At 38.4% G+C, this 11,568-nt stretch overlaps 1 protein-coding gene across 1 annotated transcript; it reads right to left on the bottom strand.

The window, feature by feature from the left end:
* Positions 1–693: 693 nt before the first annotated feature.
* On the bottom strand, positions 694–10,654 carry gsr (glutathione reductase). Its single transcript, XM_034092118.2, has 13 exons — positions 10,266–10,654; positions 9,754–9,922; positions 6,409–6,435; positions 6,206–6,294; positions 4,745–4,814; positions 4,442–4,589; positions 4,296–4,350; positions 4,113–4,212; positions 3,759–4,013; positions 2,454–2,565; positions 2,100–2,231; positions 1,797–1,930; positions 694–1,344 (listed from the first exon to the last, which is right to left on the bottom strand). Exons 1-13 carry the CDS (start codon positions 10,325–10,327, stop codon positions 1,195–1,197), a joined length of 1,503 nt encoding a protein of 500 aa, XP_033948009.1. The 5' UTR covers positions 10,328–10,654; the 3' UTR covers positions 694–1,194.
* Positions 10,655–11,568: the final 914 nt, after the last annotated feature.

The raw sequence follows: 11,568 nt of genomic DNA, 5'->3' as shown, positions 1-11,568 counted from the left end.
TGTCAGATTTGTCAGTGAAGAAATTCACCAGGAGAGTTTTCTTGACTGATATAATGAATTATGGGGGTTGGAGCTTAGAATTTCCGACTTTTAATTTTAAGAACCACCCTACGTGAGGCTAAACTCCAAGGTTGATGAGCGAGGGGTAAATGTTGTTGGAATTTGAATAAAATTCACCAGGAGAGTTTTCTTGACTATCATAACGAATTCCGGTGGTTGGAGCTTAAAATAAATGCATTCGGAAATGTACATGGCACTAAGGACCACCCTAATAAACATATGTATGCAGGAAATTTATTCTAGCCCATTACTCAGCATTTTTTTTTAATTATAAGTCTAACATTGTAATGGCTTTTTCTTGATTTCTAAACTTTCTTTTTTTTTGTTCAACATGAACTAGTTTGTTAGTAGTTAGGTAATTGATATACAATTGCACACTACATTTAAAACCATCAACTAACACAGATGTTATCCTGTCTTTTTTTAGTGGTTAAATAGTAATATCGACTTGAGGTATGAGCAAAAATAAAGCTTCCCGTGTCCAAATATGAGATGTACTTTGTCATCGCACAACCCATGTCAATTGGAAACCTAAACAGGGAAGGGCACTAGTAGGGAAGGGTGTTGGCAACACAGCATTGAAAGGATAAAACAAGTCTTAGTCACAGAATGAAGAGAAAGGAATCTCAACAGTTAAGAAAAAAAACTTGTATTTATTCAGTCTTTGATTAGAACAGTACAGTAGATACATTGTGACCTCACATTGGTAGTAGGTATGTGCCTTAAGGAGCAGCAGTGTTGCAATATTCATCGGACAAATGACTTGACAAATCAAACACATACACTAGGAGAGAGGTATTTTGTAGTTTGTTTTCCAATACAATCACTTGACAACAATACCTGCAGATCCATCACTTCCATATCACGATGATCAAAATGGAATCTAGAGTATTCAATCAAAAATCAAGACCCACAGTACAGTTTAAGAAGGCCATAATCCATTCATGTCAAAATGAGAAGATAAAACACTGCGCACAAATAAGGTCACTTAAATGAGTGAAAAAGGAAGTAGAACGTTTTAGAAAGAAAGTCGTCAAGCTGATGCAAGAGTGGTACAGAGGAGCGACCCCGTCCTGGTATGATTGTCTGGGTTGCTGGTCGTATAGGGAAGCAAGGATGGAGATTGTGTTTGCACTAACGCATTGTGACAAACTCCTCAGATGAGGTGGGGTGAATTGCGATAGTCTTGTCAAAGTCTGCTTTGGTAGCGCCCATCTTGATGGCCACAGAGAATCCCTGCAGCATCTCATCACAGCCCAGCCCCTGCATGTGCAGACCCACCACCTGGGGAGAAGACACAAGTCAGTCTTTGCAATTGTTTGTGTTTACGTACAACACTAAAAAATAAAGACACATTAAGACATAAGGGAATTATGAAACACCAAACTCACTGCTGAGTGGCATCTACTGTTGATACATACCTTTTAATTCCCAATTCAAAACAATATCCTTTTCCTAAACCTCCCTCATGTACTCATTATGTAGTTTGTTTGGCTTACTTCCTACATTTACCAGAATGCCTTTTGAAAACCTACAGAGACTGGGTGTGAGCCTTTTGACGTCAGCTGTAGATTATACAGCATAAAAAAGGTGGATACAAAAATTGTGGTTTGAACCGATTAAGAGCAGTAGGGATAATCCTGTCAAAGAAAAGGCTAGACACACCCCATGCTAAACATTTTGATGCATTCATTGATCATGTTTTTATTCGCTTTAAATAACTTAATGAGTCCTACCTTCTCCTCCTTGCCCTCACACACCAGCTTCATGATGCACAGACTCTTCCTGCTCGTGATGGCGTGATACATCGGAGTGAAAGAAGTCTTGTAGACCTTTATGTTCTCCTTTCCTCGAAGTTTAATAGCTTCCTCTGTGAAAAACAAAAATAAGCATTATAATTATTGCCCTACTTAGTAAAGCTTTGATTAATTTATAGTACATAAACTTCATCTTAAATAACTTACAGGATGACAGTAAAACTGGACATACAGGCAATTTAATAATGTGAAACTTATTTTGATCATGAAATTACTGCTCACCTTCTGTGAGGCCCATCGTTCCGATGGGTGGGTGACTGAACACCACTGTCGGGATAGTCGAGTAGTCCAACTTTGAGTCCTTCTTGCCCTCAAATAGTCTATGTGCCAGCTTTCTGCCAGCAGCAATGGCAACTGATCCAACATAAAACATAAAGTCAAACGATTGCATAATGTGAATGCACCCATAGACAATTTTGCAAAAGTAAAATGGCTTTTGGGCATCACAAAAAACAAATATCAAGATATTCAGCCCATCAGCCTTTAAACACCCATACCGACCACGCTCGAATGAAAACTTGACTGTGTAGCTCTAATAAACATTACGTTATTTGAGTTATCAGGTCAGCTTCATACCAGGTGTGAGAAGAGCTTTCCCACAAACGTCCCCTACAGCGTAGATCCCTGGTCTGTTGGTGTTCTGAAACTCATCCACAACGATATGGCCTCTTTCATCTGTCTCCAACCCCTGCAGAGAGAAAACACTGTTCTATAATTATCAGAAATTATGATCATGTTTTTTACCAATCCATATATTTGAAAGCTTTATTCCTTCATGTAAATGAGGAATAAAGGTTATTCAACTTGAAAACATTTTAAAAATACATTGTTTACGCCTTAACGGTCTTGTCATGTTCAATAGCAAAGAGAAATGTCTTATTGTTGTGGCCTTCCGCCTTTTCTATGTGAATCTAAGCATAGACAAGTGAAATCTAGGTGAAGTTTAATTTTAGAATGAGTTTCCATCTTATATAAAAGCTCTTATTCCCTTTTCGGTCATTTATTTTCTCTTTCATACCATCACAAGTTGCTGAGCTGCAGACAGTGTAGATTTTTAACATAAACTTTTGTTTTTTTGTTGACAGGAAGAAAAAACAATGACTCACCCTACTGTGGAAACTTGGAGCATTATACGTAAATCAGGAAAGAGCAGAGGAAGCATAATACTCACACGAGAAAAAACTAGAAATGCCTCTGCAAACAGGGCAACAACTAAGACAACGACACGTCACATAACTTTTCCTCCATATTTTCTTTAGTTAAATTATGTCTAATAACACATTAGTGATTCCTCACGTGTTAGACAATAAGAATCCAGAATTTATCCAGAATATGTGGTAATATTTATGTTCAAACTTGTAATAAAATGTCTCTTCAATAGAAAACCTATTAGCCCACTTCCATACATTACTGTAGTACTTGATAGAAGGAAGGCTTAACCACCCCCTTAATCTGTAATTAACATGCCTATTAACCCTGAGCTAAAAAGGATTCACCTCTAACAAACAACATAATAAAGAGTGTTGTCTAATCTGGTTCCTGGATTATCCCTAATTGTTGATTAAAGGTGATCCCATTCCAGGTCTAATTTGGGCTCTTTTTATGTAACCTCATCATAAACCTTCTATCAATAGTGTGCAATTGGATTTAGATATCTAAGATTTAGATATCGTAAAAAGAGCAAATAATTCAAAACTAAGTAGTACTCCGTGTATATGTTTTGAACTCTTCACAATGGCAAAATGAAATGCCTCAATAATGCGAAAAATATAATAAATTACTTTGTCTATTAAACATCTCCTTTTTTTCCCCACTCATTAATTGTTGATTGTAATTCGCTCGGTTCACAGTTCACTGTAAACATTATAAAACGACTGTTACCATCAGGTCGATGTTCAGCCCGTTGGTGTTGGGCTGCCTGCCGATGGCCCACAGAAGGCAGTCCACTTCCTGGATGGTGCTGATCTTCTCCTCGTTGTTCCTCTTCTCTGGGTCTTTGGTGACGATCGTCACTTCCAGTCCCTGCTCTGTTTTGCGCACAGACTTCACTTGAGAGTTTTTCCACAAATCTATACCAGAGTTTTGCAGTTCTTTGGTGCAGTTTGCGCTTATAAAGCTGTCGAAGTTCCTCAAAACCTACAAACAGAAATTGAGATGTGTTTGGGTTACTTAATAACTTCATAACTATGAATAACATTATTTCATATTTAGTTGTGATTCTATGTGTGTTCTTACTCCGGTCTGTCGAATAACGAGGGATGTTTTGGACCCCAGGGTGGAAAGGATGCCTGCCATCTCCACTGCAATATAGCCTGCACCCACAATGACACTGCGCCTGTCAGGGAAACAAAACGTGTTATTATAGGCACCCATTTTACACATTGTTTAAAAACCAAAGAGATAATAAAAAAAGCTCACTTTGGCAGAGTTTTAAGATCAAAAAAGCCATCACTGGTAATGCCCAGACTCCCCCCTGAAATGATCAGTAAACACATGTTCAAGAGTACAATCCACAAAGATGATTACCTTTTCCTGAGTACAAATCCAAGTACAGCATGTCTTACCTGGAACTTCATCATCAGTCATCACGATAGGCTGCCCTCCGGTGGCGATGAGGATGTGAGGCGCTGTGTATTTTCTTCCATTCACCTCCACCGTCGGCTCAGGGTCATTTGTAAACCTGGCATGACCTTGAATGTTTTGGATTTTACCCTGGAGTAGAGCATATGTCATTATTGTTCTAACTGTAATTATGTCTAACAATTATTTGGGGGAAATAAATTAAACTGCCAAAAATACTAAATATATAAATAGGGAAGAAAACAGAAACACGAAAATAATAATGATAATATAAATACTGAACTTACTTTGTCAAGATTGTTGCGATAAATGCGATTTAGGTGACTAATATAAGCATCCCTTTTGGTTTTTAGAGCTCTGCAAACACAGGAAATTATCAAAGATAAGATGTTTGTTTGTTTTTCAACCCATATTTACTCACTTCCCTTAAAATCATACATTTATAATTAGAACAGACACAAACACTGGCAGTTAACAATTCTAGAAAAGTATATTCAGTGGTCAGATCAGATGAAATACTTAAAGAATAAAACATTTAGTGTTGAACGTTGTCCATACTTTCCTTTGTAATTTTAAACAGAAAACTGCGAACCAGAATTTCCTGCTTTTTCCAGGAATTTTATCCGGCAACCATCAGTTAGAGCATTTCCTGCATTAACAGGTGTACACTTCTAAGTATAAGTACTTCTTTATACTATTATATTTATTGTCATGTTGATGCTGGGAGGGACTACACAAACTGAAATTATAATCATATTATCTTGTTCAGCAGTATGATAATCGTTTTTGCATTGAATTTACATTTTATGAAAATAACCGTCTATTGATCCTGCACCTGCAGCGTACAAAGGATGGACAAAGCAAACAAAATACAATATTACACAACACAAAGTAAAGTCGCCTCTATTTGACCGTTTTGAAAAAGTTCAAATTTGACATGATTACTTTAAGCACACATTTCAATATTTGTATAGGTGATGTAGTATAAAAGCCATTTTAATTTAAAGCTTTAATAAAGTGTAATCCTATCGAAATGTTACTTGAACAAAGTGGTATCCTGGAAGTGTTTTAAATCCTTATGTATGATAAGAACATTTGGTCTGTGCTCACAGGGGTAAGATGAAGGGTGTTACAACTGCAGAAAGAGAGGGAGGAAGGAAGTTAACAAGTTGTATGGGGGCTTTTATGGCATCCTGTATAGGAGGCATCTGATCAGTGTTTAGGGTGACCACCTGGACCCAAATGTCATTGTGTGAGCTGTAAATTATCTTTCCTATAAGAGATTCTGTCTCACAGACATCAGGACGCACTCAGGAGGAGTCGTCATGTGTGCATACATTCCAAAAAGGACTTTATATGAATATTGTGTTTCTTTGCATATTTGCCTTACTCATCACTTTCTCTAGACAGCAGCTGATTTGAAATTGCGACAAAAATGTGTAATTTCATATTTCATTTTTTTTCCATTTTTTATCCACAACTGTCTGGTAGACATTATCTCACAACCTCCAGTTTGAGAACCACTGCCTGAATGAGGCTTACTGAGGTTTATCATTAACTCCCACCTTGACTTAACTGTGTTGTTAGCAAATATAGAGAAGTGGGCTAAAGTGAAGCAACACAAGACGGAGAAGTTGTGCAATGAAATGGACACCTCTCTGTTCCAGGAACAACAGTGACAGGTTTCCTAAGAGCTCATTGTTGTTACACAAAGCGAAAACTGACACCAACAGGTACTGGAAACTTACTCCCAACTGAAATGGACATTTCCAACTTCAAAGCCGTAGTCACTGTGATCATGGAGATACTCAGCATGAACGGCTGCATTCCACATGACCTGTGAAGACAGGTCAAGGCACTACATAAGACATCTAGTGAATAAGGAGTCAAAATGATCATGTTTCTAAGGTGAACTCAGCACATAACAACAACATTGAAAAGAAAGGAGTACCTTCTTGGGGACACAGCCAACATTGACCTGAAAAACATTCAAGCAGTGTAAATTAGTTCAATGTAAACTAGAGGAAATAACTTCCTACTTTTAAAAAGATAAACACTGCACCGGAGCTCTATTTGCACAGTATGTTGCAATAGGTGTTTTATTTCAAGGAAAACTTTAATGCAGGCTACTCCCCAGAGTTAAAACTTCCCTAAGTAACTTTTTCAGCTATAAAATAACACAGTTTAACAATATTATCATGATACAATATCACTGGAAGTCAATAAATATGAAATAAATATAAACTTTATTGCTACAAACGGCTATAAAGGAGGCTACTCCTAATTTTGATTGGGCTGGATTTATTAATCCCTTGTTATACGGTTTTTATATAGAAATACAATTATGTAACATATGTTTTTTTTACCCAGTTATTAGCAAAATTGGGAATTTAATCTGACTAACTAGTTTTGCCTTTATGCAATCAGGAAGTGGTTTTAGTGGTTGTGAAACATCATACTGCAGTGATATATTTTTCTCATTAGCTATATCTGTTGGGTAAACTAAAAAGATAAAGGAGTGGATGAACAAAATACGTAATATTAGGGATTGGACAATATAGGATTTTAATAACAGATCACAATAACCTAATGGTTGTCAATTTCCATTTTGGAGATAACCATGAATATCCTTATATTAATTACTTTAAAAAACCTATCTATCTTCCTGTCATGGTAAACAAAAAATGATTAAATATTAAAAAAACTAAATACAAAAAGTAATTGATATGTTATGACCTTATGTGACCTTATGAACACCTAATTTAAGGTTATTAATTTTTAACTAACAAGGATATTTACAAAAATGAATTAGTTATATTGGATCCAATATGTTTTAGTGCCAAAGAGACATCATAACTTGCAATTCCTTTGACCAGGATAATACTGTCATATCATTTTCACATATTCCAATGTCTATACTATTAAATGCTTTCCAATAAAAAGGTTTTCCAAAAATAACAACTAGTGTATTTGAATCATCTTCCTCACATTGAACCCCTTGCGCACAAAGAATCCATTAGTCTATTTAATGAAGTAACCTATGAGGGGTGACCAGGGTCAACCCAATTTAATTTAACTGTTAAGACCAGTGTTGGGTGTAACGCGTTACAAAAGTAACGCAGTTACAGTAATATATTACTTTTTGCTGTAACGAAGTAATGTAACGCATTACTAATGAAATGTGGGTAATATATTACCCGTTACAATGCTCAGTAACGCAGTTACAACACATTTTAACCCGAAATTAAATGGTGTTTTGTTTTTTAACAATGTACTAACATAGCGAGACATTCCGACACCAGACACATTGTGCGGGTAGATTAGTAAACCTGGTGTTTACCCTTCAGGCTTCGCGCCGGGATCTTCGGGGCAGTTGAATGTTATGCACCCTCTATTCCACAAAGAGAACGGAGCGAAAAATACTAACAACAAATTGTGTCAGCTGCGCGTGACCTGCTCCGCTGCGTGCATCATTTCCAAAGTGCTTCCACAGCAGTGACACACATCTGTGGATAATCATTTATACGAAAATGGTTAAAGCAACCATCACTAAACGCCAGCAACACTGCATCTACTGCAGACCGTAGCAACAGGTCAGATGGGGACATCACGTGACCCTCCGTTGTGGACACTAGCTTACTCCCGCCTGACTCGCCGCCCTCAACCCCGGAGCAGCACTCTTCGTTGCCCGAAACTACGCCGCCCCTCTGCGGCCCGCAGGTGCCAGCCAGGATACCACGGCAAAACAGAGCCTGCCCAGGTAGATCTAAACAAGTACCCGCCTGTACAGTGGGGTTAGGTGGTCATTTTGCAGCTCGTGGTATACAAATAGACAAGGGCTAGAATATGTGAAAATAGTGCCATATTCTGCCATGCCTGTAGAAATGTTGGGTAAAAAAATAATGCATACAATAGCACAGATGCCTTCACCACGAATGGCTACAAAAAGATCTCATATCCCAAGCTTATCAACAAGCTAATGTTGCAGCTGAAATGATCTCCAGGTCACAAAGTCAACCTCACATGATGATGTGATACCAGTTTTCAAGGACAGTAAATGTTCTCTTCCCAGAGTATATGATGGGACCAAGGTGATGTTTAGTAGGCTACATGGTTTTAATAATACTTTTGCTTTTCAATGTTTGCCATTTCAAACCATGAGCTGGTTTAAATAATATTTGCCTTGATTTACAATATGTTCTCATTTGTTTTATCAGTACAGTTTTGAAGCTTTTGTGCTTTTCTTTGCCACAGTCCACTTTGGACTATATGAGATATTTCAGGATTGCACTTTTAACTCACTTGAAATGTTCTCACTTGGTTTCAAAACATAACAAATGCCATAATCTGTTCATTGGGACCATCAATGCTATTTTTCATTGCTGTTGCCGGCCACTATTGCTCATGTAAACCTACTACTGCTGCGCCCCCTGTAATCTCAGATTCAACCCGAGTCATTTTGTTCTGGAACCGGGCCTGCACACGGCCATATGCTAAACACACTACAGAGCCCATTCCGTGTCCTGTTATTATTCACTTCCTCTCCGCCTTCTTCTGGTGATTTATCTGACGTCCAGCGCTCCGTCTTTTAACCTCTTTTCCTTTCTCTTTCTTGATCCTCCTTAGCAACCTTCATTAGAGTCCTTGACAGTGGTCTGTACTACTGTATTAACAACGTGTCACATGTTAAGAATTTACAATCAGAATTGAGTATTCAACTAACCCGTGTAATACAAGTTGTTAGTAGCCTCAATGGCCTACACAGTTGTTATGCTATACCACATTGCCCTTCATTGGATGTATAATGAGCTGCACTAAACTACATTTTAGCATTTCAAATACCTAGCCATTCTTTTGCGGTTATTTTGGTGAAAGTAACTAGAAAAGTAACTAAAGTAGTGTAACTCATTACATTTCAGAGACAGTAATTTTGTAATGTAACTTATTACTTTCAAAAGAGAGTAATAAGTAATATGTAATATATTACATTTTGGAAGTAACTTGCCCAACACACACAAAACACTTCCACAAAAGGAGTCGGGAGGCTTCGCAGTGAACCTGGCCACCAGCGTGTGTGTGTGTGTGTGTGTGTGTGTGTGTGTGTGTGTGTGTGTGTGTGTGTGTGTGTGTGTGTGTGTGTGTGTGTGTGTGTGTGTGTGTGTGTGTGTGTGTGTGTGTGTGTGTGTGTGTGTGTGTGTGTGTGTGTGTGTGTGTGTGTGTGTGTGTGAAAGCTGCAGTGTGACAGCACAGACAGTGACTCTAGTCGGGATGAATAACAGTGTTGTTTTTTACTCACGCAGGTACCTCCGAGTTTGTGGCTCTCGATCACGGCGGCGGAAGCTCCGAGCTCCGATGCCCTGCGAGCCCCGGCCAGACCTCCGGACCCGCCGCCTATCACCAGGAGGTCGAACCGGGTCGTCCCCGCAGTGTCTGAGGCCATGCTGCGGCGGATGTTTACTCCTTGTCTACGAAGAAAAGACGAGAAATGTTGCTTTTTGGGGACAGAGCAGCCGCAAGCTTGCATACACCGGGTTAGCTGGATTAAAATAACCAGCCATAACCAGGAAACTGGCGCCAGTGTGCTCCAACAGGGGAATGGGTGGGTCAATGCCTCTGCTGTGTCATTATGAGTTGCAACAATGGTGTGCATAGTCATGGTGATAATCACATGCGCACGTATAGAAAAGCAGAAGAAATCTGCAACAAGAATTAGGTAAATTTACTAAATGTAGTCAAGAAAGCACCATGACGTAGTTTGTGATTGAATATTACAGTGAGTATTTAATTTAGATATACTGCATGACTCACCTCCGTAATGTCATGTGCACTGAAACGTTGGGAACCAGTCTGCATATTCTTCTACACAGCATGTTTTTATCGATTTTTAGGGCATTTCTTAGAGAAGTCTCCACAACGTGTGGTTGTTTATGTGTCAGCCGGTGAAAGCCTGTGAGGGGACTTCATAACAAACGCTACAAACTACTTCCTGTGTCACTGGGGGGGTGAACTCAAAAATACTCGACGACACGAACTCCCGTCGGTCTCATGTTGCCCATTCAGTAGCCTAAAATCTAACGTTTAAAACAAATATTTCATGTTTCTGAAGTTGTCATAATTTAGGGTGTGTATAACGAAGCTGCCAATAAAAAAAATGCGTGTTTGTCCAGTAGCAGATTTAGAAACGTGTGAATAATCCTAGGATATAAAGGGGGTTTGCGTATTTTTATAGCACCTACGCTGCACCCTGCCTGCCAGCTGTGAAGGAAAACTAAATAAAAATGTTAACTTCCGGTCAAAAATATTCAAAAATAAGACCTGCTGTAGAGAAGCCAAAAGCACATTTCCCGGGAGTATAGGCAATATTAAGAGAACACGATAAGATAAAATAAGCTTTTTAATGTCATCCATTTATATATAGTGCAGTACATTACATACATTGTGATTTTTATTGTAAATCCTGCACAACATGTTGCACATTTCTGCTCCATGCTACCTCTTTTTCAAATCAGCATAACTCTCCACTTGAAAATAGTATATTGTCATATTTTACTGCACTCAGTTTCCCGCATAATTATATATATTGTTTTTTTACGTATTCTTCTTTCTTTGTCTCTCTATGCACTACTTATACCAAAGCAAATTCCTTGTATGTGTACTTGGTTACTACTTGGACAATACAACAGATTCTGATTCCGATTAAGGAAATACATGTTTTGTTTTTTTAAGGTAGCCTATATAAAACGATGACTCAGTTTGAGGGGAAAATAAGGAAATGTTTGAAAGAATTGCTGTTTAATAATTTCAAAAATACATAGCCCGCAGACCAGAGCCATTCTATCTATATGGCGCTGCCGCAGACGTATAGGTTCCACCCCTATGGTTCCACCACTGCAGACCGAAAACAAACACAACATGTAGGCTGCACATTGTTAAACACGTTTTTCTTTGGTGAGATTACTGCCCATTTATTATTATTTTTTGTTTAACAGTTTTTATTGAGATTTCAAAATCAAAAGAAATATACATTCATTCCATCCCTCCCAACCCTCCCCACCCGTCCCCTTAATTCCAGATATTGGGGTCCTGCTGCTGCTGCTGCCACAAACTATTG

The sequence above is a fragment of the Pseudochaenichthys georgianus genome, chromosome 10 (genome assembly GCF_902827115.2).
Source record: "Pseudochaenichthys georgianus chromosome 10, fPseGeo1.2, whole genome shotgun sequence".
Taxonomy (NCBI): Eukaryota; Metazoa; Chordata; class Actinopteri; order Perciformes; family Channichthyidae; genus Pseudochaenichthys; species Pseudochaenichthys georgianus.
This window is presented reverse-complemented; position numbering and strand designations above follow the sequence as displayed.

Excerpts from the sequence above, each read along its gene's own strand:
- gsr (XM_034092118.2), bottom strand. The coding sequence starts at position 10,327 with ATGCTGTGTAGAAGAATATGCAGACTGGTTCCCAACGTTTCAGTGCAC. Across the intron at positions 1,931-2,099 it reads AACGATGGGCCTCACAGAAG|AGGAAGCTATTAAACTTCGA; the intron begins GTGAGCAGTAAT and ends TGTTTTTCACAG. Across the intron at positions 1,345-1,796 it reads GTGAGGGCAAGGAGGAGAAG|GTGGTGGGTCTGCACATGCA; the intron begins GTAGGACTCATT and ends TCTTCTCCCCAG.